The sequence below is a fragment of the Poromitra crassiceps genome, assembly GCF_964638095.1.
Source record: "Poromitra crassiceps genome assembly, chromosome: 2".
NCBI classification, from domain to species: Eukaryota; Metazoa; Chordata; class Actinopteri; order Beryciformes; family Melamphaidae; genus Poromitra; species Poromitra crassiceps.
In genome coordinates, this window is record NC_139624.1 from 102,526,608 (window position 1) to 102,554,288 (window position 27,681).

General features: G+C 45.2%; 2 protein-coding genes across 2 annotated transcripts; one reads left to right on the top strand and one right to left on the bottom strand.

The window, feature by feature from the left end:
* The first annotated feature begins 11,826 nt into the window (after positions 1–11,826).
* LOC310794890 (uncharacterized protein) lies at positions 11,827–12,975 on the top strand. The gene is made up of 5 exons (XM_083656930.1): positions 11,827–11,993; positions 12,077–12,248; positions 12,344–12,492; positions 12,578–12,754; positions 12,901–12,975. Exons 1-4 carry the CDS (start codon positions 11,843–11,845, stop codon positions 12,751–12,753), a joined length of 648 nt encoding a protein of 215 aa, XP_083513056.1. The 5' UTR covers positions 11,827–11,842; the 3' UTR covers position 12,754; positions 12,901–12,975.
* A 3,478-nt stretch (positions 12,976–16,453) lies between these two features.
* LOC310771052 (P2X purinoceptor 7-like) lies at positions 16,454–17,862 on the bottom strand (the record flags this gene model as incomplete). Its single annotated transcript, XM_083631878.1, has 4 exons — positions 17,650–17,862; positions 17,119–17,185; positions 16,819–16,980; positions 16,454–16,576 (listed from the first exon to the last, which is right to left on the bottom strand). The coding sequence occupies exons 1-4, from the start codon at positions 17,838–17,840 to the stop codon at positions 16,454–16,456; spliced, it is 543 nt and encodes a 180-aa protein (XP_083488004.1). The 5' UTR covers positions 17,841–17,862.
* Between the last annotated feature and the right edge of the window lie 9,819 nt (positions 17,863–27,681).

The following is a 27,681-nucleotide window of genomic DNA, read 5'->3' on the forward strand; positions in this document are numbered from 1 at the left end:
TACTTGGTAGTTTGCTATGAAACATTTGACCAGAGCCTATTAGTGTAATTAGCTGCTGTGATGATCCCTCAAAGATAGGCCTTCAATGGAGCCATTGAACCTAGAATAACGTGAATGCACTGCAACATAATGAAGACAACAGCGCATTGAAAAACGACAACACACCGAGTTTCAAAAGAGAACTGAACTCGCTTCGATTTGATCCACCCACTGAATCAAAGGTATACATTCCTGTTTAGGCCTATATGTGCTTATATGGATACTTAGTAAGTACTGCTTATGTTGACCTCAAGTAGAATAATGGCTTCTTCAACAAAAGCAACAAAATCTGAAGAAATTAGTAGTCCGATTTGTCAAGCAAAAACAACATTTGCTCAGATTAGAAAAAAAAGAAAAAAAAGGGTGACACGATGGTGAAAAGGAATCAGTGATCACACAGAGACACATCTCTCCCTCTGTGTATAAACAAGACTAGGAAGCAGAGCCTCCACTTTAAATAGCACACGTCTCCATTTCCCTCTGGAGGAGACATGTCTTCTAATCATCCAGCAGCACACAAGCCACACATATGGCACTTGTGTCAGCGCTCAGGCAAGTGCTGATTTCATTGTTGTGTTTCCTGTTTTTTCTCTGTCTTCTTTCACCCCTTTTTTCTTTCCTGAGACAGAGAGAGAGAGAGTGGGGGGGGGGGGGGGGGGGGGGCTTATAACATGAATAATTAGTGACTGTGATAAATTGCAGCGAGCCTCATCCCAAGGGGCCAGGCTAGAAGTCTTACTCAAAGAAGACAGCCCTCCACTGTCTTTAAATGAGCTATTTTTACCCCACCAGTCAACAGGCGGTTGGGGGATTTCACTATGTTCTGCTTAGTCTTTGGAAAATACTCTATAATTACCGTGTGGTACATCTGTGTGCAAATTAAGATATCATGTCTAATTAAACCTCGCAAAAGGCAAACGTTGCAGTACAAAGGTTGGTAGTACGGCTTCCTAAGTGGAGAAGTTTGCCTCTCTGTACCAATATTTAAACTGCGCTCATTGTCACTGTCCCTACTGTACACACTGGAGAACTTGCTGTAGGCCTACTTACTGACTGTAGGCCTAATTGAGCTGCTCTTCACTTAACGTGCATAGGTGAGGCAGCACCTCAACAGACATTGAACATACGTGATACATAACTGCATGTTGAATAGAGACTGACAAGGAATTCAAGTAAATATCAGTGTAGTCGTATTCCGGTAATTAGTCAACGGCAACATGGAAGGAAAACTGTTAGGAAGAGCTGCAAATATATTTCCATTGGCAAGATTTTGCAATTTACTGCTATCAAAGTTGCCAATATGTTATATATAACATATATTTTTCTCATTGTATTCGCATTGTATGTATTGAATGCAGCTGAGACGTGATGTCATGACGTGATGTCATGCTCTAGCTGTCTGCGAGCGGACGTCTCAAACAGAGTCCAAAGGTTATGCAATGAGTCATTGTCTCAGCCAGTGTTATTCCAGACAATGATTAGCTCCGTCTGACATTCTCCCTCAGTCCCCCTCTATTGACCGGCTAATACCATTCATTCGTCCTTTGAAGTGCTGCGTGAGGAACTCCCTTTTTGAAGGCGTTTTCATTCACTTAACCCCTGATGGCTTTAGTACCTAACCTAGAGGAAACTGTGGTTAGAAAAAAATGCGGGTGGCCGTTATGATCAGAGAAAGAGGTTATGGGAACTCATAAGCCATTTGAGATGACAGTGGGGGTGAAGCCTATCTGATGTTTCACAACCTTGCTCCTTGGCGTTTCAGCCCCGTGGCCTTCGGGATTTAGCCTAATTACGCTACACGCGTTTGTTTGGATGTGTGAGAGACAGAGATGGAGGGGAACAGAGAGAGAGAGAGAGAGAGAGAGAGAGAGAGCTGAGTCGAGAGTCCCGCCCTGCTCTGTCGCCATTAATCACATTTGGCCCTAAACAAAAGAAGCGGAGCAGCAACAGGGGCCCATGCAGGTGTCGGAGAGGGAGAAATGCTGGGCTAATGCGCCAATGGCTTCGGGCTTTGTTTTGATTACTGCAATTATTTTGTATCCTCTTGTACTGTGTGTATGTTCTTTCTTTCCCTGGCACTCAGATTAGTCAATTATAGGCCAGGATTTCTGGGGTGAGTCATTACTCATGTGGGTATTTGGAGAGGCACTATTATGTTTTGTACTGTGCGCCCCTACAATATACAATACGGTACATGATTGCTCGCTAACGTATTTAAGTTCATCACTAAATGCAGCACATTTCCAGCATTACCTCAGTTCATTTGCTCCCTGATGAGCCGCGGAAAACAAATACACCCAATCCCATTCACACCTGGGGAACGACATGAGGGAAGAATGGGGGAGTTGGTGGGACAGCCAGGCTAGTGCCACCTGACTGATGAATACACTCATGCATGTGGACACTTGGCTGGCGCACAGAGAATAACAGGGAGGGGAGCTGGCACTTCATCAAGTAGACCCACTACTGGGAAACCGCTGTGCGAGAGCGATGAGGATGATGCGTTTATCTAGCTTCCTCTGTGATGCATAACTGCCTCTGCCAGGTCTCTCTCTCACAGCGCACAGTAGGCGACGCCTCCCAAACCGCCCGTCTCCGATGCATTGAACATTAGATGCTTTTGATTCACTCGACATATTCCAGGGAATGTGTTGTTTAAGCGAACAACAGTGTCCCCGGCAACAGTGACCCCTTTCTGTGTTGGGACTCGGGAGGCGTGTTTGTGCAGGTCTGCTGTGAGAGTTCTCCGCAAATTACCAAACGGTGTCGGCATGACTTGCCTTAGGTGTGACACGCCACTTTCCCTGGAAACACTACAATCAGGGATATTAATCTGTTTGCGACATATTGTGCAACTCGGAAGCCAAGCCATTAGGAGATGCACAGAAATGAGGCTTATAACACTCCAATCCGTTATGAGATTACAGCTCAGGGCGCACACGCAAGATCATTTGTGCGTGTGTGAGTTAATTGTCAGCCGAAAGAGCCTTCGAGGGGATGTTCTGTGAGCCCAGCAAACAGTAACTCAGACCCAGGGCAACACTAATTATTCCAGGCTGCCCGCCAAACTCACAATATTACAGCTTCACAAAGCCCTCTTAGCTGGGTGCGCTTGGTTTGTGTTATATATGATGTGGCAGACATTTTGTTTTGAGGCTAAAGAGAGCCCAATAGAAGACACTCCACTCAAGATACCAGGTGGCACGGACATACCTGACCTGTAGATGTGTTAGCAGTAGCACATACTGTATTAAGGTCTTTGCACACGGAGTCCGAATTGTTCGCTGCGTTTTTTTAATCCGTCATCCGGGAAATAAACGTCATGCACAGATAACTTGCACACTTAGTCCGATGCGTTAATTATCCAATATTCGTTGCGAAAATTCGCAACGAAAATAAAACTACCGCGATCCTATTGAACCAGAACAGCGGCTGGCAGTGTGTCTGTGTCTCTCTAGTGCCTTTTAAACATGAAGTCTGGATTATGTCAGGCTAGAGAGAGCAGGATATTTTCAGGTTTTTCCTTTTTAAACATGAGGGGTCTTTGTTTAGAAACAGCTGGAAAAGGTCAGTATTCTCTCTGCCACTGGGCGGGGGGAGGGGGTGCGGGAGCATGCACGTTATTCCCTACAAGGCAAATAGTTGTCGTGTGAGTCGTCGAAAACAGCTTTAGCGAATCTTTAACCAAACTCCATTCAAAAACATGCCGTTTTAACTCGAGGGTCCATTCCGACCGCGAGGGGTGGCAGTATGCCAAAAATGAGCGCTTGTTACATAAAGCCGCCCAGTCAAAATAGTGGTCGGACCGTCGTCAATCACTGTGGGTGATTTATTTTACAAGTGGCATTCAAGTCATATCTGACTAGTTTTCAATGTATTTCTCCCCACAAAAGTTAGGTTAGGCCTATGTCTCACTTTTTCTGACATGGATCAGCAGCGCAGCAGTAAGCTGTCTCCTCTCCTCGGTGTGATGCACGGACCTGCCTGCCTGCATAGCTGAAGCGCATTGGGATCCCTAGCTCTACCAAACAATTCAAAGCCGTTTGCAGCACTTGAGGAAACCGTGAGTTTGCTCGTTTAATTCATTGATATAAGCGATTGCCCGAACGATTCATTAATTAATAAACTAGTGAACGTGAAGTGAAGTGAAGTGAGTCACGAAGAGCCACACCCGCCCACTCAGACGGATCTGCGGATAATGACCTGCCACTGTTTAACAGCAGCTGCGCTTGCGTGGAAGCGGATCTTACACCGGCGAGCGAGGTGAATAAGATACGGACTCGCGGGAGTGCGCATAGGCCGGCTAATTGTTGTTTAACATGCAAGCCAACCGGCTAGGAGCAGGTTATAATACGGATTCCAATTGCATGTTAAGAAGTCTCTCTCTCTCACTCACTCTCACACACACACACACACACACACACACACACACACACCCACACACACACACACACACACACACACACACACACACACACACACACACACACACCCCACACACACACACACCCCGTCCAGCATTCCAAGCTGGTCTGCAATCACCACCGGCACATTCTGTCTTTTAATTCCGAATCTCTGTATTCCTACTTTGTCATAAAATGCTTTGTGCTGGGAGACGAAGTGAATTAACTTCTCAGACGCCATTTTTCATTGTGAATAGCAACACTACGGCGGCTCTGGGTGGTCAAACAACTCTCAAAACACTTTTCATGGATGCGGAAAAACGCAGAAAATCGAACCTCGTCCGAAAACTTAAATGACGTACGTAATTGTCGGACTCGGTGTGTCAATGATGAATAAGCAAAAATAATTTCGCAAACATGCCTCTCTGCACCTATAGGAGACCCTTAGCATTGTAGCACAGCACCTATAGGAGACCCTTAGCATTGTAGCCCAGCACCTACAGGAGGCCCTTAGCATTGTAGCCCAGCACCTATAGGAGACCCTTAGCATTGTAGCCCAGCACCTATAGGAGGCCCTTAGCATTGTAGCCCAGCAGCACCTACAGGAGGCCCTTAGCATTGTAGCACAGCACCTATAGGAGACCCTTAGCATTGTAGCCCAGCACCTACAGGAGGCCCTTAGCATTGTAGCCCAGCACCTATAGGAGGCCCTTAGCATTGTAGCCCAGCACCTACAGGAGGCCCTTAGCATTGTAGCACAGCACCTATAGGAGACCCTTAGCATTGTAGCCCAGCACCTACAGGAGGCCCTTAGCATTGTAGCCCAGCACCTATAGGAGGCCCTTAGCATTGTAGCCCAGCACCTACAGGAGGCCCTTAGCATTGTAGCCCAGCACCTAGAGGAGGCCCTTAGCATTGTAGCCCAGCACCTACAGGAGGCCCTTAGCATTGTAGCCCAGCACCTATAGGAGACCCTTAACATTGTAGCCCAGCACCTACAGGAGGCCCTTAGCATTGTAGCCCAGCACCTACAGGAGGCCCTTAGCATTGTAGCCCAGCACCTATAGGAGACCCTTAACATTGTAGCCCAGCAGCACCTACAGGAGGCCCTTAGCATTGTAGCCCAGCACCTACAGGAGGCCCTTAACATTGTAGCCCAGCAGCACCTATAGGAGACCCTTAGCATTGTAGCCCAGCACCTATAGGAGACCCTTAGCATTGTAGCCCAGCACCTACAGGAGGCCCTTAGCATTGTAGCCCAGCACCTATAGGAGACCCTTAACATTGTAGCCCAGCAGCACCTACAGGAGGCCCTTAGCATTGTAGCCCAGCACCTACAGGAGGCCCTTAACATTGTAGCCCAGCACCTACAGGAGACCATTAGCATTGTAGCCCAGCACCTACAGGAGACCATTAGCATTGTAGCCCAGCACCTACAGGAGGCCCTTAGCATTGTAGCCCAGCAGCACCTACAGGAGGCCCTTAACATTGTAGCCCAGCAGCACCTACCGGAGGCCCTTAGCATTGTAGCCCAGCACCTACAGGAGGCCCTTAGCATTGTAGCCCAGCACCTATAGGAGACCCTTAACATTGTAGCCCAGCAGCACCTACAGGAGGCCCTTAGCATTGTAGCCCAGCACCTACAGGAGGCCCTTAGCATTGTAGCCCAGCACCTATAGGAGACCCTTAGCATTGTAGCCCAGCACCTACAGGAGGCCCTTAGCATTGTAGCCCAGCACCTATAGGAGGCCCTTAGCATTGTAGCCCAGCAGCACCTATAGGAGGCCCTTAACATTGTAGCCCAGCACCTATAGGAGGCCCTTAGCATTGTAGCCCAGCACCTACAGGAGACCATTAGCATTGTAGCCCAGCACCTACAGGAGACCCTTAGCATTGTAGCCCAGCACCTATAGGAGGCCCTTAACATTGTAGCCCAGCACCTATAGGAGGCCCTTAGCATTGTAGCCCAGCACCTACAGGAGACCATTAGCATTGTAGCCCAGCACCTACAGGAGACCATTAGCATTGTAGCCCAGCACCTACAGGAGACCATTAGCATTGTAGCCCAGCACCTACAGGAGGCCCTTAGCATTGTAGCCCAGCACCTATAGGAGGCCCTTAGCATTGTAGCACAGCACCTATAGGAGACCCTTAGCATTGTAGCCCAGCACCTACAGGAGGCCCTTAGCATTGTAGCCCAGCACCTATAGGAGACCCTTAGCATTGTAGCCCAGCACCTACAGGAGGCCCTTAGCATTGTAGCCCAGCACCTACAGGAGACCCTTAGCATTGTAGCCCAGCACCTACAGGAGACCCTTAGCATTGTAGCCCAGCACCTATAGGAGGCCCTTAGCATTGTAGCCCAGCACCTATAGGAGGCCCTTAACATTGTAGCCCAGCACCTATAGGAGGCCCTTAACATTGTAGCCCAGCACCTATAGGAGACCCTTAGCATTGTAGCCCAGCACCTACAGGAGGCCCTTAGCATTGTAGCCCAGCACCTACAGGAGGTGCTTGCTTCCAGCATGATTACTGAGAGAGAGCAGAATCCGGGTGCGCTGACGATGGTGAGGAGAGAAATCATGAAAGTGGCATAAATATGGAGGGGATAAGGGGGGGGATTTGAAAACCCAGCGAGGTAAATAAGATAATATATAAGCTTCTATTTCTGCTGATGGCTGTCAGAACAGAACACTGGCACTTTAAGCTGTAGATACAGTACAGTGGCAGCTCAGGGTGTGTGCGTGTGTGTGTGTGTGTGTGTGTGTGTGTGTGTGTGTGTGTGTGTTCGGGTGTATGGCAGGGGCTAATTAGCATCGAGGAGGATGAGGAGAGCGTATGGGGCGGGGGCGGGGTTGTCTGTTTTGGATAGAGATGAGTGAGAAGAGAAGGGAGGGACGGGAACAACAACCCTCCCTATCATCACCCCACCCCACCCCTCCCATACCCCCCACCCCAACCCACCACCTTATTCTGACATGCCCGTCTTGCTAATAGAATAGCAGTGGAGCATGCTTGAAGGGGTTGGGGGGGGGGGCTGGTTAGAAAGCCTTTGATCAGCAGTCCCCTGTGACATCAATTAACCGTTAATGTGCAGCCGTAGCACAGGAAGATGGAGAGCCACCCAGGGTCACCTCCATTCTGCAGCCACCCAGCCTGATGATGGCTCCTATTTAACCCAAATGTACTGTAGTGTGGTCCTGTGTGTGTGTGTGTGTGTGTGTGTGTGTGTGTGTGTGTGTGTGTGTGTGTGTGCGTGTGCATGCAATGCGTGTGTGTGTGTGTGTGTGTGCGCGTGCGCATGCGTGTGTGTGTTCCTGTGTTCTGTCTTTGTGTCTCACTGTGATTCAGAGTGAGGACATTTTTGTGAAGTGATGTTTTTGCCAGTCCGCATCTTCAAGGGGCTGTTTTAGGACTTGGTTTTAGGGTTAAGGTTAGAATTAGGTTTACTGTAGGTTAAGGTATACTGTAAGGGTTAGAGTTAAAGGAGTACTTACCTCCAAAACACTTTTTTTCAGCTTTTAACCAATATATATGACTTTGGGGGTGATGTGTGAAGAATTCTGGTCAAAATTTCCACATTTGACACCAAACTGTTGCCATTTTACAATTTGTATCATTTTTCAGCAGCATACCTGGCATAAGCGCCCTCTAAGGGTGTAAGACTGCTTTTTTTTTCTTTCTCAAATGAATGGGATATTTGACACGTCATGACGTCATGGTGAACCAAAGACTATGGGATTTCAAGATGGTTACTCCCCTACTCCCCCTGTACCCTCTGCAGTGCTCTTCTTCTTCTTCTTCTTCTTCTAGTGTTTTATGGCGGTTGGCAAACTTATTTGTGCATTACCGCCACCTACAGTACTGTATTGTAACAGCTTCACCTCAAAGTTTATAAAAGTCACTGCTCTCAGCCTAGTGGCTTTGTAGAGTAGGAGATTTGAGAGAGAGAGATAGACAGACAGAGATAGACAGAGATAGATACGAAGTTAGATAGTAGATTGTGCGCTGTTAGTTTATAGGTTGTGTTCTAGTAAGTTAGTGATTTTAGACAGTTGTTAGGTTCGATTTTCTCCATAGTAGTGTAGTAGTTTAGTTAGTTAGTAGCTAGATAGCTTTGTTAGCTTTAGCATTAGCGTTAGCCTAGCGTTAGCCTTCATAGCTTATTGTAGTGATAGTTTTAGTCGAGCAGAATGGGTCGGAGGTGCGTCTTCCCCGGCTGTAAAAGCAGTGGTGCCGTGCTATACAGCTTCCCTGTGGACCCAGAGGTTCTGCGGAAGTGGCTGGTTGCGCTGGGCCTGGAGAGTGGTGTCCGTGTCCCGCCTACAGCAGCAGCAGTATGCCAGCGGCATTTCACAAGGGACTGCTTTGCGAATGCTGGTGAAGTTGAGCAGGGATACGCCACGCATCTCAAACTCAAAAGGCATGCCGTGCCTTGGTCAGTGGCCAGTGGCAGTACACGGCCGCCATCACAGCCGCATCGTGAGGTGAGTCGAAGCTAGCTCCTTTGATATGCTGGTATTGATGAATAATTCGTTTATGTTATGTGAATAGGTAGGCTAATTAGAATTGGAATACGATCGGCAGAAAGGTAATTTTGCGCGCTAAACGTAGCGTTAGTTTCAGTGGTTTTATGTCCGCCAAATAGACTAGACTGCCTGATTGAAAAATAATATGCTAAGTTGCTCACTAGCAGGGGGAAAAAAATACTAAGTTGCTCACTAGCAGGAAAAAAAAACGTGTGTGTGTGTGTGTGTGTGTGTGTGTGTGTGTGTGTGTGTGTGTGAGTCAGTTTAGAGACATGGCGTGCCAGACTGAAGCAGTCAGCACAAAACATGCTATTGGACAGGCTGACATCAAGCCTCCCAGACGAAGCAAGGGTGAGTCATAATATTAGGTTGATACACCTGCTAGGCTGCTACACATGTATAATGATGAATGGGCTGAAGCTAGACACAATCGAGTCTGAAAGAGCACTGTAAGTTTGAAGTCGACCTGACAAACGGTTCTCGATACACGGAGGACAGGCGTGCAGACCTGGAATTATTGTATACAAGTGACTTGTGTTTTTTGAGACTACAATATGCAGCCCTTATTGTGGTTCTCCCTGGTCCAGGAGGTCTAAGACAAACCATACAATTTGCTTATGAAGCTAGAAAAATCCAACGAGATGACCTAAATTGGCTGTTTTGAGTGATTTTAAATATGATACATTATGAAGAATAAGTGCCCATTATGTTTTCTAACCCCTGGTCTAAACTTCTGTCTGTGGGCATGTTGCTACGTTGTTCGTATGGGCCAAATACCACCTGTGTGTGTTGTTATCAACTGTTATTGCTAACAATGACTAGCCTGGCTAGAGCTAACCCTGGCTAGTATTCCAATTTATATATTAGCCTATCTGTTTATTGAGATTAAAATCAAATCAGTATCATCCAGAGATGGGGACTTGGATTTGAGACTTGGACTTGAGTCATACACACTGCACACACAGTGACTTGAGACTTGTCCTCAAACACTTTAGACTTGATTTGAGATTTGGGACCCGTGAAAACAATCTTTATTTTTTTCTTTATTTGCCCCCCTCCCCCCATTTCCACCACTGTCCATAAGAGACTTGACTTGGACTTGTGACCAAATACTTGCAAAAAATGACTTGGTATCATCACTGTCACTGCAGCTGCCTCTCAACTCGTTGTAGTAACAGCCTATAAGCTACAGCTATCAGTGTCAGGTGTTTCTTTAGCTTTTTTAGCGTTTATTTAGAACTTTAGCTGGTGCTCACATATTTGAGTTTGCGCTGCTTACTGTAAAACCCTTTCTTCATGTGCAGCTACTCAGGCCCGAGTGCCTAGCAGGAATGTGTCGTGTGACACAAGCACACTGGTTCCTGAGGCCCAGCCAATGCTTGACTCTCAAACAAGCTCCAGCCCAGGCACTCCCCCAGTCAAAAGGAAGCGGTGTGAGGAGTCCAGCTCCCCGCTAGTTTTAACCGGCAGTTCCATGGATAGGTAAAGCATTTACTTCAGAATACTACTGCTTTTTATGTGATGGTTTTCAGTCACAGATAATGGTAGTCTGTCATTTAGAAGTGCTGTTGTCTGGTTTATTTAGTCAGATTTTTGTCAACACAAGGTTCATTCATACTCATAGAGCATTTTCCTTACACCATATCATTTGTCTTTCCCTTTTCTAGTACCTCAAATGCATTGCCACCTCATGCAGTGACCAAGTACATCGTCTACGAAGACAAATTAATGGAGCTGTTTGAAAAATGTTCACTTTGCCACCGGAGCTGTGAGATCACCAAAACAGTCATTGGGACACTCCTCCGGGTGAAGCAGTACTGCCATCACTGCCACCACGCTGACCAGTGGTCCAGCCAGCCAATGGTGAACAACAACATACCAGCAGGGAACCTTCAGCTGTGTGCTGCGGTTCTGTTCACAGGCTCATCATTTGCTAAAACATCAAAGGTGAGACAGGAACAAATTTATAATATGTTTTGTTCCGGTAGTAGGTTGCAATTATGTCGCATCACATTACTGTTTTCCTTTTAGTTCATGGAAGCCTTCAAGATCCAAGGAATCTCGGAAAAGACCTTCCATAAACACCAGGCCAACCTCCTCTTACCCACCATCAACTGGCAGTGGAACCAGGACCAGGAGGCTCTAATCAATGACAGCATAGCTGGTGGAGATGTGACACTCGGGGGTGACATGCGCGCGGACAGCCCCGGTGAGGATTTGATGAGGATGTATGATAGTTAGCTACAGCATAGCTACAGCATATTTTCAACATTTTTTAGTACTGTTATTTTATAGTTTTATTACTCTTTACTCTCCTGTTTTTAGGACATTCTGCAAAGTATGGGAGCTACACTATGATGGATCTCAAAGTAAACAAAGTCATTGACATTCAATTGGTTCAGGTGAGACATTGATAGAAAAACAGTAAGAAAAATAATTCACATGAGTCCTTTTGTATATACTGTGCAGAGCATATATCTATTTTTTTGATCCATCACCAGAGCAATGAAGTTGGAAACAGCGGACGGATGGAGAAGGAGGGATTTGAGAGAAGTCTGTCTCTGCTGGAGCGCAAGGGAGTCCCAGTCAAAGCTGTAGTCACTGACAGACATACAGGAGTCCGGAAATTTTTGCGGGAGCAAAGAAGTGAGATTACTCACTACTTTGACCCGTGGCATATTGGAAAGGGTATGTATGAAACGATACTAAAACATCATATTGCTGCAATTTTCTCTTACAATTTGTGTTTGTAAGCTTTATGTTTTGTGCCCAGGCGTGGGGAAAAAGATTGATGCACTTGCTAAAGTGAAAGGAATGCAGAAGGTGGCCTTGTGGAGGAAGAGTGTGGTGAACCACATTTATTGGTCGGCTATGACCTCTGCATCACCGCAGGAGGTTGAGGCGAAGTGGTCCTCCGTCGCCAGCCACACCCAGAATCTCCACACCCATGACAATGCCCTTTTTCCAAAGTGTCTCCACCAGCCTCTAGTCGGTGAGCAGGCAAGGGAGTGGCTCGAGCCAAGTAAGTGCAGTTGTAAATCGCTGATCATGTTTACAGCTATTTATGTTGCCAAATTGGGTTAATTACATTACTCCTGTGTGTAGGTACTGCAGCATGTGAAAAATTGACAGCAATTCTGCTGGCTCCGAGACTGATAAAAGACATCATAAAAATCAGTCCACAATACCACACTTCAGGGATTGAGTCGTTTCACAGTCTGATCCTCAAGTTTGCCCCCAAAAATGTGGTGTTCTCCTTCACTGGAATGCTGTGCAGGTATTCAATGCCTGTATATTTTCTAACTTCTAGTATTCACCCTCCCCTCCCATTTTTTGTAATGGCTGAACCTAACTGAATGTGCTTCTTATTAGACTGCAGCTGACGGCAATGCACTACAATGAAAATGCAGACAGAACACATTCATCCACTGCAGCTGGAGCACTGAGATACTTGATCGTGTATCCAAAGTACAAGCACGGTGACTACAGTGTGCAAGCACTGAAGAGTCATCCCACTTCAGGTATTTTTTTTTTTGTCATAAGTGCAGCATCATGATTCATTTTGGGAAAGTTGTGTTATAACTCTGTTTTATCTGTACACTGAAGGCTACATCGACACATTGATGGAGCTATTGTTTGATCATGTTGTGGGAGAGCCGCGTCCGTATCAGGAGTTCCTTGATGCAGTTCCTGTCCCAGAGGCTCTATGTGCACAGTTTCAGAGGCCTGACAAAGCTGAAGCAGTGGCCAGACACAAGTCACGATTCTTCAAGAATAGCTAAGGTTTGGCTGATTACATAATAGTTTGTAAGAATATATTTCTGGTTATTGATCACTGAAAGTGGTTGTTTGCCAGTTGTATTACTATCCGCTGATATATCCCTGTTATCGAACTAAAAATCTACACGCTTTTTTTATTTTTTTTCCAGTGACGTGTGAGTTCCTGTCCAGGAAAGAGGCTGTCACTGCAGTGAAGCGCCCGGGGACCAACTTCTTCCAACCGCCGCTGGTCAGACGATCTTCTGCATGTCTTTAGTGGGCGGTTCAGAACCCGAAATTAACTTTTTGACTCACTGGCCAGGTGACTGGTAGATGGGGGGGGGGGGGAAATCCACCCGCCAGGCATATTTCTTACTGGCCAAAATAATATATCACATTTTTGTCATAAATACGTCAAGGATTCTGCTGAGGATTTTTCTCAGATGGCCATTGCAGCCAGTAATGTTCCCGAATATTTACCGTCCACTATTAAACAAAGGACGTTATAAAATACTTGTTTGAAGAATCGGGTAGACCCCTGAGCGTCACCCGTCAAATGTAAAATCTGGTTGCCAATAGCGCTTGGCGGGTGTTAATTTTGGGCCCTGGGGGGGTTATATATGGAGGAACCCCAGGGAGAACATGCAAACTCCACACAGAAAGGCTCTTTCGACAAGATAGCCCACCTGGACAGTAGGCACTGAAGACATGGGGGGTGGAACATGCCCACAGCGTCCCAGGGGGGGATTGAACCCAGGACCTTGTAGCTGTGAGGCAACAGCACTACCACTGCACAACCGTGCCTCCATCAGCCCAACAGACTCCACTTCAGATGGCTGTGTGCACGCACGGTATCTGAGATCACACACAAATATATTCTAGCAGTAACTAGACTTGTCTTGTATCAGTACTAAACACTAAATGATACCTCTTTGACCTCTCTTTGTCTTCCCAAAACATCTGTTATCTGTTTCCAACCAGAGGTTCTACTGAGAGCTGAACAACGTCTAACAACTGACTGCCGACTACATGTCCCTCCATGCTGAAGGCCCAAGTAAGTTTCAAGTCATTTGGTCCATGTCATGTTAGCCAATTTTTCTAACCTGTTCAAAAAGTACAAGAGTGAATTCAATCTACATTATAATTATTGATATTCTGTGAAATACATTTAATCAAAGCAGCAACAAATAACTTGATGAAAACCTTATTTCTTCTCAATAAAAATCCCTCCCATCGCTTTCACAACATGGTGAAATACTGACAGCCAGACTGAAAAGTATAATCAAACAAATAACTACTGAAACTTATGTATGTCTTTTTAATCAAAAAAATATTACCTCCCCATCACTTTTACTGACAGCCTAGTCTCAACACCAGACCCATGAGTTCTTATGCTCATACGCGACTTTAGCCCACCCAACCTGCCTGTTGAAAAGGAATCACTTTCATTGGTGCTATGACCTGTCGGTTCTCCTCCCAAAACAGCTGCAAAGTAGCACAGATTATTACCTCAAACATTTTTTTTTTTTACTTGGACAAATTAGTTCCTGTCCAGTGGTGGGGTTGAGTCCATGCCGAGGTTTTATCAGCTCAACAGACTCCACTTCAGATGGCTGTGTGCAAGGTATCTGAGACCACACACAAACTTGTGTTGTATCTGAACACTAAACACTACGGCATTGAGCTCTCTCTGTGTCTTCCTGAAACATCTGTTTATCTGTTTCCCACCAGAGGTTCTACTGAGAGCTGAACAAGATTGACGTCTCCCGTCGAACATCTGACTGCCTTCAACCTGCGCAGGCTACGAATCAAACTTCTCTTCAACCTTGCCTTACCTTGCAACACTACCGGGACAGAAAATTGGTGTTTCTTCCCCTCTTGACTCTCACTGCTGTTTTTTTTTTCTCTTAGTTTGGATGTTACTTCAGGGTATCTGCGGGGTCTTGAAAAGTAAAATTGATAAATTAATTTAGGGAAAATTAAGGCCCTTTCAGAGGTATTACATTTTGTAGCTTTTGTGCTGATGGTCTTAAATGAGCATATGATATCAGCCCATATCGATCGTAGACCCCTGAATTGAACAGATATCGTGAGAGCAGACTAGATACAGTATATCATCCCGCTACGTTCACACAGACACAGGGAACCTACGCCTTGCCTTGCCTCAACCCACGCCTACACCTGCAGACCTTGAGCTGGGTGTGAACCGATCACACCGCACGCCTTTGCACGCTGAACCTGGAGCCGAGTCACAAGCGCCTCTCCTCTCTCCCGGCTGTATTTTTTCACGTGTGGTCCCGAATTATCATGTGTAGGTAAAATAAATCTGATATATTTAATGTTCTATTGATGCTGGATATGTATAACCAGGTCTGACTATAGTCAGACTTTTTAGAGAGGCAATCTTGCAAGAATATGTGCTGGCACAACAACATTGTCCATCTTGCTTCTTCGGTCGCTATTCTCTCTTGAAGATTTGTTTGCCGACGGGAAGAAAGCCCCACGTGATAGCCACCCGTCAATCTCACTCTCTGCTCAACACTCTTGTAGTAACTATTTTATTTTGAAATTCAGTTGACTGCCATTTCCCACGGATATTGTCGTGGTTTTCTTTCGTGGCTTGACAGAAGAAGCCTGCCTGCACGCGCCTTGTCGGCTTGAAAATAGAACTTGCGCCTAAACGATAAAATCGGCAAGGCACAGGCGAGGCGTGGGTACACGCAGGGTTCGCGCTCAGGCGCCCGGTGTACACAGCCTCGTTGACTAAAACGGACGCCTATTTAAAAGCGTGGATAAAGGCAAGGCTTGGGTGGCCGGTGTGAACTAAGCCTTAGAGTTTGGTATGGTAATATGGCATAAGTCTTTTCCTGATTTTAAACGGTGCATTACAGTAAACTGATGTCATTTTCTGAACTTACGAGACTGTTCTAGCTGCCTTCACCAACTTAGTCCTTACTTCCACATCATTAGTGATGATTATTTATCAAAAATCTTGTGTAAATGTCACCCTCACCTTGTGAATTGCACTCGAACAGTCAGTTATCAGTGCAATTTATAAAGTAAAGCGTCAACCAGAACAAGTAACCACTGAGACCCCTCACTGATAAAAAAAAATCTATCCAGTATCTTCAGGAGTGTTTTAATTCAATCCAAGCAACTCCCATCAATCTATATCAATCTAAACAAAATTAGGTCATGGACTAAAAAGTCATACTCATGGTCATTCTGTACTGGGTCTTCATCAGGCCATAGCCTGATGAAGACCCAGTGAGGTTGAAACGCGTTGCGTTTTCCTGCCCGTGTCTCTTATTTTGTATGAAGTTGTACATTGTATGTAAACCTGAGGTTACCTGTGTACCAACACTTCTGGATTAAATTTCTCATAAAGTAACCAGTAAGCTCCTTTTTTCACTTTTGTATTCTACTTGACTTTGAGCTTGCTTGCTGCCACTTTCTCTACTCCTAGGCTACTAGTATAACATTTCTATCTCAATAGGCTTCACATGATGAATGACATAACTGCTGAATATATAAGTTCTGCATTACTGATGTTTAGTATAACATTTCTATCTCAATAGGCTTCACATGATGAATATATAAGTTCTGCATTACTGATGTTTTAAAAATGTAACCTGTTATGTGATGATAAAACCATCCTGCGCCTAAAAATAATTTCTGGAATTGACACAGCTGTGGACTTGATGGAGTGAAAATGATTTTATTTTAGTCCTCAAAATCAAGTAAAGGGAGTGGGGCCTCCCTGAAACCAGTGTAGGCTGCCTCATCTTCAGGGAACTCAATCCTGATGCGGGTGACGACGCAGGAGGGAAGGCGCACTCTCACATGCTTCCCCAGATAACCCCACACCCAACGCACAAAGTTGCGGTATGCAAGAAGCCGGTAGGAACTGTAAAGAAGGAATATATATGGTCAGTGCTTTGGCCAAAATGTTAATTTGTTTTATTAATCTACAAAATGGGGATCATTTTCAGGATGGAAAGGATGTTAGATTGTGAGACTGAGTACTTGTTTACTTTATATACTAAATATGTATTAAAAATATTGTAAATACAATTCCCTGTATATACTTGCTTATTTAAAACCGGATCGTCCAATTCCCCAAAGAGTTGCAGGTAAGTGCCATATGCTGCCTGCAGCACATATGGATTGAGGGCAACTGGTTCAAACCCTGGGTGCAGAGTTGCACAGGCGACTTCTTCACCGTGATACCGCCCACACCTGCGCATGACCTGCATGGAATGAAAAGCAGTATATGTGTTGTGTGGTCTCATGCAGTGATGAATGTATTATAACCACAGAAGTACATGTGAGGTTACTTCAAATACTGATACGATGGAGCTTTTTAGGGTTATTTGGTGTGCTTATACCTTTGGTATTTCCTTGCAGCAGATGTTCTCACTAGGAGAGAGCTTGCTGCAGTTGCCACAAGAGCACCTGTTACAAATGGAAAAGACATTTCAGAAATGTGCCATGAAAAATCCCTATGTAACTGCAAAAACTGGGCTATTGGTTCAAAAATGTAATTTTCTGTTAGCCAGTGGGTTCCAGGTGGCCCCCAGCAAAAAAGTTGTAATATATTGTCTTTGGGTCATTTATAAATGAAATTAGAAAAATATTATTAGCATTTTTTTGTAGTGCTATTTCACATTGAAGTCAATGGAGAGTGGCTTGTATGTATTTTCCACCTATGGGTATTAAAAGTAAGGCAATGACAGAAGTGGGTATATGACTGCTTTGGTCATGGGTTTCAAAATCTTATCAGATGGGGGTCCGTGGTCTAATTTGTGTCAGTTTAGGGGTCCTTCACGTGAAAACGTTTGAGAACCAATGCTGTTAGCTAGCCTACAGTACAACACTCAAATCCTGTAGAGGGCATTCAATTGAATTGTCGATCATACCATTCATTGACCTCTCCCATTCTGTGGTGAGCCTCCATCTCCTCGCCCACTGCTTCAATAGCTGCTGCTGGCTCCCCACCAGCCTGTGCTAGTGGCTCAAACTGATAAGGTTCTGGGCCGCCGACAGGGGACTCCGGAGGAGAAAAATCCTCGACGTCAGTGTCTGGATCCTCCACTTCTTCATAGGACATTTCTGTCAAGGGACTGTTTGTGCTGCTATCAGAGTCACTCATTGTTAGAGACCTTAGCTAACCTAGAGACAAGCTAACCTAGCCTATGCTATCAGTGTTTAGTATGATTGTGATTGTGGTGGGCGGGGGGGGGGGGGGGGGGATGCAATGACGTATCTTTATATTTACAGTCTATGTATCTACGCCAGTATGCCGCCGGCGATAACGAGTCTCGCGTCACTAGTCTCTTGTAACGTAATTGCCATAGAGATACATGCAGAAAATAATTAAATTTCTAGTTCGCCACTGAATTACCAAATTGATATAACTTTCAACCATTTTGAGCAAAGCTCTTTCCAAACAGGCCACCAGCGTTGGCTAGTTGTTGATATTTATACAGATATGGCCCATCTCAAATAAATTATTTTTGAGGCAAACTGCAAACTGTAATGGCGTCGATTTCCGAAAAGAAATCTGGACTTCAACACAGCCAAAGAGTCCAGTATAGACAAGAGCATATGTCATTTCTTGGTTTTTTCCATAGGTATTTTCAAATCACTGTTCTAATACATATCTAGGGGGTAAGTCCTCCTTTAAGGTTAGGCATGTAGCAGTGAGGGTTACAGTAAGGATTGGGGATAGAGAAAGAATGTAGTCAATGGATGGTCCTCGTGAGGATAGAAGTACAAGGATGTATGTTTTTACAATCAAAAGTCCATAATATGAGAATATAAAAAAATTGAAAAATGTGACATTTATGAGGATCATTTGCCATCTGTACTTCCAAAGTGAAATGGTTCTTTTTATAGTCAGAAGAATTAGGGTTAAGGTTGGGTTAGGGAACAAATAGTTGGAAGTCGTTGATATCACAAGGTTTATGTGTGCGGTAAAAAAACATGTTTATGGGTCTGTCTCGCTGCCTCTGTCCCTACTTATCTCTTGTCATCCAAGAAGTCTGTTTTCCCAACACTCCTCCCCACTGGCCAGCTAAAGGCTGTGTGGCTGGCAGGCTGCTGCACCACAGACAAACAGGGACAGGACTCTGCATTACCACAGACAAACAGGGACAGGACTCTGCATTACCACAGACAAACAGGGACAGGACTCTGCATCACCACAGACAAACAGGGACAGGACTCTGCATTACCACAGACAAACAGAGACAGGACTCTGCATCACCACAGACAAACAGGGACAGGACTCTGCATTACCACAGACAAACAGGGACAGGACTCTGCATCACCACAGACAAACAGGGACAGGACTCTGCATTACCACAGACAAACAGGGACAGGACTCTGCATCACCACAGACAAACAGGGACAGGACTCTGCATTACCACAGACAAACAGGGACAGGACTCTGCATCACCACAGACAAACAGGGACAGGACTCTGCATTACCACAGACAAACAGGGACAGGACTCTGCATCACCACAGACAAACAGGGACAGGACTCTGCATTACCACAGACAAACAGGGACAGGACTCTGCATTACCACAGACAAACAGGGACAGGACTCTGCATTACCACAGACAAACAGGGACAGGACTCTGCATTACCACAGACAAACAGGGACAGGACTCTGCATCACCACAGACAAACAGGGACAGGACTCTGCATTACCACAGACAAACAGGGACAGGACTCTGCATTACCACAGACAAACAGGGACAGGACTCTGCATTACCACAGACAAACAGGGACAGGACTCTGCATTACCACAGGCAAACAGGGACAGGACTCTGCATTACCACAGACAAACAGGGACAGGACTCTGCATCACCACAGACAAACAGGGACAGGACTCTGCATCACCACAGACAAACAGGGACAGGACTCTGCATTACCACAGACAAACAGGGACAGGACTCTGCATCACCACAGACAAACAATCATGACCTTTTCTCTCTGCGTCGCCCCCTCGCTGCCCACCGATGCATGCCCTTCACCCCTGCCCTCCTCCCTCGCCTCACCTCCGTCGGCAGGCTGCACTTGTGAGTGACATTAAAATAGGCCACGCATGGAATGTTCCGTAATATGGCCAAAATCAAATATGAACCAATTTTTCCTCTCTCTCCCTCCCTCTCTCCCTCCCTCCCTCCTTCCCTCCCTCCCTCCCTCCCTCCCTCCCTCTCTCTCTTCCTCTCTCCCTCCCTCGCTCTCTCTCCCTCTCTCTCTCTCTCTCTCTCTCTCTGTAATGACTTTGCATTTACATTTCATCCCGGGCCTGATGAGCATTCCTTTTCCTCTGTTTCTTATTTCACTCCACCCCAACCCCCCTTCCTGCTTTATGCCACCTGTCTTAGAGACTTTGCACTAGGGTTGTCAAAAGTATCGATAGTATCGGAAAAAATCAATACAAAAAATTTGAAACGGATACAATACTCATTTGCAACAGGTTGATAGTATCGATAAGTATCAATACTAAAAATGTTAAACTGATACAATACTCATTTGCAACAGTATCAATATGAGCAGTGCTTTCTCTTAATGAAAAATCAAACGTACTACTGATTTCTCCCTCCCTGTCATTGGTGGGTATCTGTTGCTTCAACAAGCTCAAAGTGTTCTGATAGGCTGATGACTAGAGCAGGTGTAATCTGCTGTTTTCTGATAGGCTGATGACTAGAGCAGGTGTAATCTGCTGTGTTCTGATAGGCTGATGACTAGAGCAGGTGTAATCTGCTGTGTTCTGATAGGCTGATGACTAGAGCAGGTGTAATCTGCTGTGTTCTGATAGGCTGATGACTAGAGCAGGTGTAATCTGCTGTGTAAGGTCAAAGTTTTTAATGAGTTTTATCAAGCCTAGATTATAGAGAAGCATGCGTCTGTCCGTCCATCTGTCTTTGTTTATTTTTTATGCCTCATGCTGTCTTGTCTCAGTGTGCAAGGTATCTGTGCGTGACGTTTTTTTCTTCCGGATGACGGATTAAAAAAACGCAGCGAACAATTCGGACTCTGTGTGCAAAGACCTTTACTCTTTTGGCATGGCTGTGCGACGGCCAGCGTTCGTCAGCTAGAGATGTTCCCAAGCCGATGACCAATGTCCTTCATAACAAGGATATATGGTTCCATTACCCTGCAGCTAATGAAAATGATTCTTTAATCATTCCTTCGATGGGTATAATTGAAACAGCATGATGAATGGGACAGGGCCTTGCCCCACCACGGACAGGTCTAATTGGGCCTCTGTCCTGGGTGCCTCACCTTGGATCTATGGTGGAGGGTAGGGTTAGGGTCTGGACAAGGGCGAGTAGGACAAACACTCTTCAGATGTTCAGTCAGCAGGCAAGTCTGATCTTTACAAATGGTCACAATTTACAAGTGACCAGATCAGATTTGTGTGTTTTCTGACAGCATGATCATTTGTTGTCTTTATGCCATTGGTTGGCATAGCAACAAGGCACTTGCTTTTGAAGTATGATTGTCAGAAGCAGCCGACTCGGTGGAGTTGGTGGATTTGAATGTCTGGACCCGGGAAAATGTCAACTACCTGTCACAGGGGATTTGATGAAAATACAACACTTGAAATCCAATCTTATTTCTTATTCCCCACTCTCATTTTCAAAGATGAAATGATTTGAATCACATTTTAAAAAAAAACTATGAATGTGGTTTAAATACCGTATATATTCTTCTTCTTCTTCTTCTTCTTCTTCTTCTTCTTCTTCTTCTTCTTCTTCTTCTTCTTCTTCTTCCTCAGAAAAAATATCTGAGTCTGATTCGAACTGCCTTTCTGAATATGGCCAAAATCATGAAAAGCTGTCGACTGTGATTCAGGAATGGCAGAGATAGGCGGAACAGTGATCTACAGTCAGTTTCAGATCATTATTATATACAGTATATACCATTAGGTGCAAGCTTTCATTGAAAAGCACCTCACTGGGAGGGCATATATATATTTTATGATGTATAACTGCAGTGTGATTGAAGCCCTTTCCCTGACAATGTTAGTGCCATAATAGCTACACCGCTATTAAAAAGATGATGGATGCCCAACAGGGCCTGGTTGGTAATTGCAGATCAGTGCACCTACTCACAGACACTAGGTTGGCAGCATTGAAGTCATCATTATAACACGTGACTCTGATAATCATTTAGATTGCAAGGAAATGTGTCAAGATACAACAGAGCACAGTCAAACTATGCAATGTGCTTTTATTGTGAAGCCCAAGAGGAAGAAGGTACTGAGACCAAAACACATCTGGCAAACAACAGACACTATTCCTTCTGCTCAGGCGTTCATGACCCATATTAGAGGGAAGAATAATTACAGTTTGAGGGCAGAAAGGAGTGATGCTGCTTCATGTGTTACTGATATGACTGTAGTTTTTTTTGCCTTACGAGCGCCGCTACAGTATCTAGCTCGCTAAGATTAGCTGGGTCCCTAATCTATTGATCCCATGGGAACGTTTCTCCATAAGTCTCTCAATGACTTCCTACTTAAACCCTCATCAAAGGCAGAGGCAGTGCACCCGCCGAGCTGTTTATGTCAATACGGTTAATGTGATGCACTTCACGGCTCCCTTCCCAGACACGACACCAATGGCGGCACAAATAACTAAATAAATAAATAAATATATAAATATCCTTGTGAGGCCCAAACAAAAATGAAATGGATAGAAAATAAATTCCTCCCTCCGAGGACGATAGCGGGGAGCACTCGGGGACGAGATCAGGGAAATGTAAGACAAATCCCGGCGCTGATCCGCAATTCTCTAGCTGTCATTTCTTGATACCCCCATCTTCACCCCCCCTGTCCCCCCCAAACAAATGAGCATTTGAGGATTCAGACAGCCCTGCCTTTGTTGCTTGGTGTCTCCGACGCTTTCATTATTTGTATGGATAACCTATTGTGGCAGTGAGTGTGTCATCCTAACTGACAGTAAAAAGGATAAACACCAATTTGTGAGTGCTCCGCTGAGAGGCAGCCGTGACCTTTGCTACACGTACTGCAGCTCAAAGCAGCATCATGATAAACATCAGCCAATGGAAGCTCTCATCAAACACACACCGTTTGTTTGTTTCACTCATGAAAGCTATAAGCCAAGGCCAATAGTGGTTGTGTGTGTGTGTGTGTGTGTGTGTGTGTGTGTGTGTGTGTGTGTGTGTGTGTGTGTGTGTGTGTGTGTGTGTGTGTGTGTGTGTGTGTGTGTGTGTGTGTTAGGGGTGCTCCGATCCGGCTAAGCCACGATCCGATCCGATTCCGATTCCTGGGGTCACGATCCGATTCCAGAATCGACTCTCGATTCCAACGATTCTCGATTCCAGAATCTAGAATCGATTCTCAATTATGTAGTTTTATATTGCAATAACACACAAAGGTAAATATAAGACAAAAAATGACAAGTGTATTAATGCTGAACTTCAAATTCAACTTCTGTATTACAGTCAGGGCCTAAATTCATTTTGCAAACTAGGGGGGAATTCCCCCCTTATGTTCTTCAGATAAGATGGATTTATAGGCTGGGGCGGATCTGTAGACTTTGAGAAGGATTTATAGATTTTGGGGGGAATACATTAACCAGAGTTCTTAAGTGCAAGAGGTGGTGGCACCGTGGCAGTACAGTACACAAATGACATGAACATTTGGACACTTATTCAGCCGGTATCTTGCATGTTGCGTTCAGGTGCACTGTATTTTTTTTTTTTTTTTTTTTTTACGATTTTAAGAATCGATTCTTGGGAGTTTGGAATCGATCCAGGAATCGTGGCATTAAGAATCGCGATCCTTTCAGAATCGATTTTTTGGAGCACCCCTAGTGTGTGTGTGTGTGTGTGTGTGTGTGTGTGTGTGTGTGTGTGTGTGTGTGTGTGTGCGTATGTGTGTCTGTGTGTGTGCGTATGTGTGTCTGTGTGTGTGTCTGTGTGTGTGTGTGTGTGTGTGTGTGTGTGTGTGTGTGTGTGTGTGTGTGTGTGTGACCAGGACCATGCATGTGAACACATCCTGCGGAATGGGAAAGAAGGATACAAGAAACAAGGACTGCCACTCTATGTGGGAGGCCATTCAATTGTGGAGTTTTCATTTTTAGTTAACGAAGTGCGAATCCATACAAAATGGCCTAATGTAGACATGGCCTTAGTCATGCAAACATTTCAGAGCTGGTCTGGAGGTATAGATGATGTCATCGGTTGCCCTAAAGCAGAGAGGGAGAAGACAGAGAACCAGCGTTTTTCAGAATACTAGACATTAGAAGGTTTGTAACTACTGTATAGTTAGGCCCGATCCATTAGCTTATTAATATGAGGGCACATGCTCATGCAGCGACTGGCAGGAACACGATTTCAGACGGCAGCCCGTCTTTATTGTCACACGAACACACTACAACACATGCATGCGGCCACTACACACACACTCATGCTGACGGTGGCCGGTGAAATATGTCCTCTGCATTTGACCCATCCAGGCTTGTCCTTTCCTCCAGGGGGCAGGCCAGGAGCAGTGGTCGCTATTTCTTTCCAGCGCCCGGGGACCTTCATTGGACCATCATTGGACCAACTTCAGATGTTGTCGTCACTGGTCGGATGACGATCTTCTGCATGTTTTTAGTGGGGGGTTATGTACGGAGGAACCCCCTGGGGAGCACGGGGAGAACATGCAAACTCCACACAGAAAGGCCCTTTCGACGAGATAGCCCACCTGGGCAGTAGGCACTGAAGATATGGGGGGGTCACAACTCCAGCGCCCACAGCGTCCCAGGTGGGAATCGAACCCAGGACCTTCGAGCTGTGAGGCGACAGCGCTTACCACTGCACCACCGTACCCCTAAGTCACGTCTGTCTCTGTGTTTCCTTGGTGTTTACTTGTTTGCTTACTTTTATGCACTGAATGCAACGGCTCGAGGGATCTATGCTAGGTTTTACATTTGAACGTCAAACAAAAAGCATGGAGTTGACAGCAGCACTTTATTTGTTTTATTTTGTGTAAGCACCTTAGCACTTTATTTCCTATGCAATTTTTTGATTGGGAAGGTCAACTTGGGGCCACTGTTGTCCCCAAGTTCGCACATTCAGTTCGACCATCCCCCAGACACCCCCCCCCCCCCTTGAGGTACAATGCAGAGGTCTTCATACCAATAGTTTCGTATCAATGCCTGTCTTGTATGTCTTGCTGCAAAACCGATTGCCCTTCGGCGACAAATAAAAATGAAAGTTGAAAGTTGAAGTTGGCTCCTTGTTTCGGGCTCCTCCCCTGGCCTTGCCTGTGTGTGTGTGTGTGTGTGTGTGTGTGTGTTCGTGTGTTGTGTTGTGTTTGGGCGAGGGCAGGTCAGAGAAGGTATGAGAAAGAAGCCCCACGGGGGGATTGGGCAGCATGGTGGCCATGTTGTGGTTGGCATTAGCAGATATGAATGTACATGTGACGGGGAGCAGTGTTATGCTACCACTGTGGAAAGAGCACCAAGGGAGTGGAATGAATGTGTGTGTGCATAATATGATGTAGTGTGGGAGAGAGAAATATCAAGTCTATATATGGTTAAGGCCTGATGTATATTGGAAAGCCCAGTGTGCGGTGCTGTGTATTATTGTGCCATGCAGTAGCAATCTTTGTGAAGCCCAGTGGATGGAGGCAGTGCAGGGCCCACCAGTGCCTGGTGAAATATCTAGTTAAGGCCACTGAAGCATGAGGCAGGGTCTGTGCCCCAGGTGGGAACATTGAGGAACCAAGAGTAAAGGACCAGACAGCATAACAATCAACAAGTGTTGTGTACCGATAATGGAAATTACAGTGTTTCCCCTAGGTCTGCTGCCCTGTGCAAATTCCCAACCTAATTTCACTGCTTACTTACATTAAGCAGAAGAGGGCCATTATGTTAACAAAAGATGTGGCTAGCCATATTATTTATTTATTTTTTATTTGTATTTTACAAGGCGGACGTTTTGGGCCAAATTTATCTACCAAATGGAGTGTACTTGACTATAGTACGAGGGATCGGCCGAGCAGCATTTTGATAAACAAAATGGGGGAAAACGGCAATGGGACCCTATGGAGCCAGCCTTGAGTGCTCACTCTAGCCCCGGCTGTGCAGTTTACATTTTAAAAACTTCACACAACTTTAACACGACATGCATATTATTATACATCAAACTCTTGAGCTACTTCTGCTCTCACTCAGAATGTTAAAATATAAGCGATGTGATACTTTTTGAGATATTAATGTTTGTTTGGCACAACTCATACTAGTTAACTGCTGCAGGCTTCTGCATTTCTGGTGGATTTGTTGTTGTGACATCACCGATTCGTCCTATAGAAAGCTTGAATATTCAACTAACAAACTATATTAGACCACCCAAATCTGTGTTTTTATTTTACTGTACGTTGCGGATAATTGCGCTAATAGTTTTAGCATTTAGAGGGGCAGTACACCAGACAGCTCCTCTGTACAGCTCCTCTGTATCCGCTACGGGGGCTCAAAAGTCGCTCATCCCGATCACGACTCTTCTCGTCCCTGGCACCACAATGGTGGAATGAGCCCCTATGGTCAGGATGGCCGTTTCACTGCCAATCTTTCGGCAAAAACTTAAAACACACCTTTTCAGGCTCCACCTGTCCCCTTCTTGAACTAACATCTCTCTCTCTCTCTCTCTCTCTCTCTCTCTCTCTCTCTCTCTCTCAAAAAAAAAAATACTAACTAAACTTTACCACTATTCCTTCAGAAGTTGTAGCTGTCATAGACTGTGTTGCATGCATAGTTGATTGCTCTATTGATGATAAAATGTGTTATTGTAAGTCGCTTTGGATAAAAGCGTCTGCCAAATGACGTAATGTAATGTAATGTAGCATTTCTCCATTCGCATACTGTTTAATGTTAGCATTCGAGCTAACGCTAATGGATGTATAATGTATATGAATCCATTGACTAGTATGTACAGAGTATGTACAGTAGCTTTAAGAAGTAGGTGTCTGTGCAATTTTCACTGTAGTTATATTCATTAAAGAAAGTTGATTTAACAAAAAGACTGAATCGCTTTATTCTTTTTTTTACATCATGATGACGTCACAGCAGACATTCAAATTAGAGATGCTGCGATCCGATCATGTGATCGGATATCGGCGCGATATCAGCCAAAAAACATGGATCGGATCGGATCGGATTCCAGCGAAAATGACCAATCCAAGGCTCCGATATAAGCACTCCATTCCATGACTCCGCTCCAGGATTTCTATCCAGCATGCAGCAGCAGCACACAGAGGCCGCGTTGAGCCTAGGATGGCCAGGGCTTAGATCTGCGTGAGCACGTCCGTCGTAATTTGTCCAATTCAAGGTACATTAAAACGTTGTCTTGCTTCAACATACATCGCATCGCATAAACCATTTCCACCCGCAGGTTTGAGGAGTAGCTAACATAAATGTCAGATAAATACTCTCTATAGGCTAACGTTACCCACTGAGGCAGCTAACATGGCTAATTAGCTAGCTAACAGCAACTATCTTTCTCCTCTAACTAACGTTAACGACACGTTATTGACTGAGCGAACGGCGCTGTACAGCAGGTCGTTATCAAAACGTATTGCACTGAAGAGAAGTAACATTAGATAATGACGAAAGACTCCTCCAATCTGGCAGTGGAAATGTATGCACAAACTTTGTGTGTAACTTTGCGAGACTCATCCAAATGACTGATGAGTCTCGCGTTGAGCCTAGGATGGCCAGGGCTTAGATCTGCGTGAGCACAACCCGTCATAATTTGTCCAATTCAAGGTACATTAAAACATTGTCTTGCTTCAACATACATCGCATCGCATAAACCATTTCCACCCGCAGGTTTGAGGAGTAGCTAACATAAACGTCAGATAAATACTCTCTATAGGCTAACGTTACCCACTGAGGCAGCTAACATGGCTAATTAGCTAGCTAA

Coding starts and splice junctions, on each gene's coding strand:
- LOC310794890 (XM_083656930.1), top strand. CDS start 11,843: ATGACCTCTGCATCACCGCAGGAGGTTGAGGCGAAGTGGTCCTCCGTC. Junction 11,994..12,076: donor AAGGGAGTGGCTCGAGCCAA/GTAAGTGCAGTT, acceptor TCCTGTGTGTAG/GTACTGCAGCATGTGAAAAA. Junction 12,493..12,577: donor GAAGAGTCATCCCACTTCAG/GTATTTTTTTTT, acceptor TGTACACTGAAG/GCTACATCGACACATTGATG.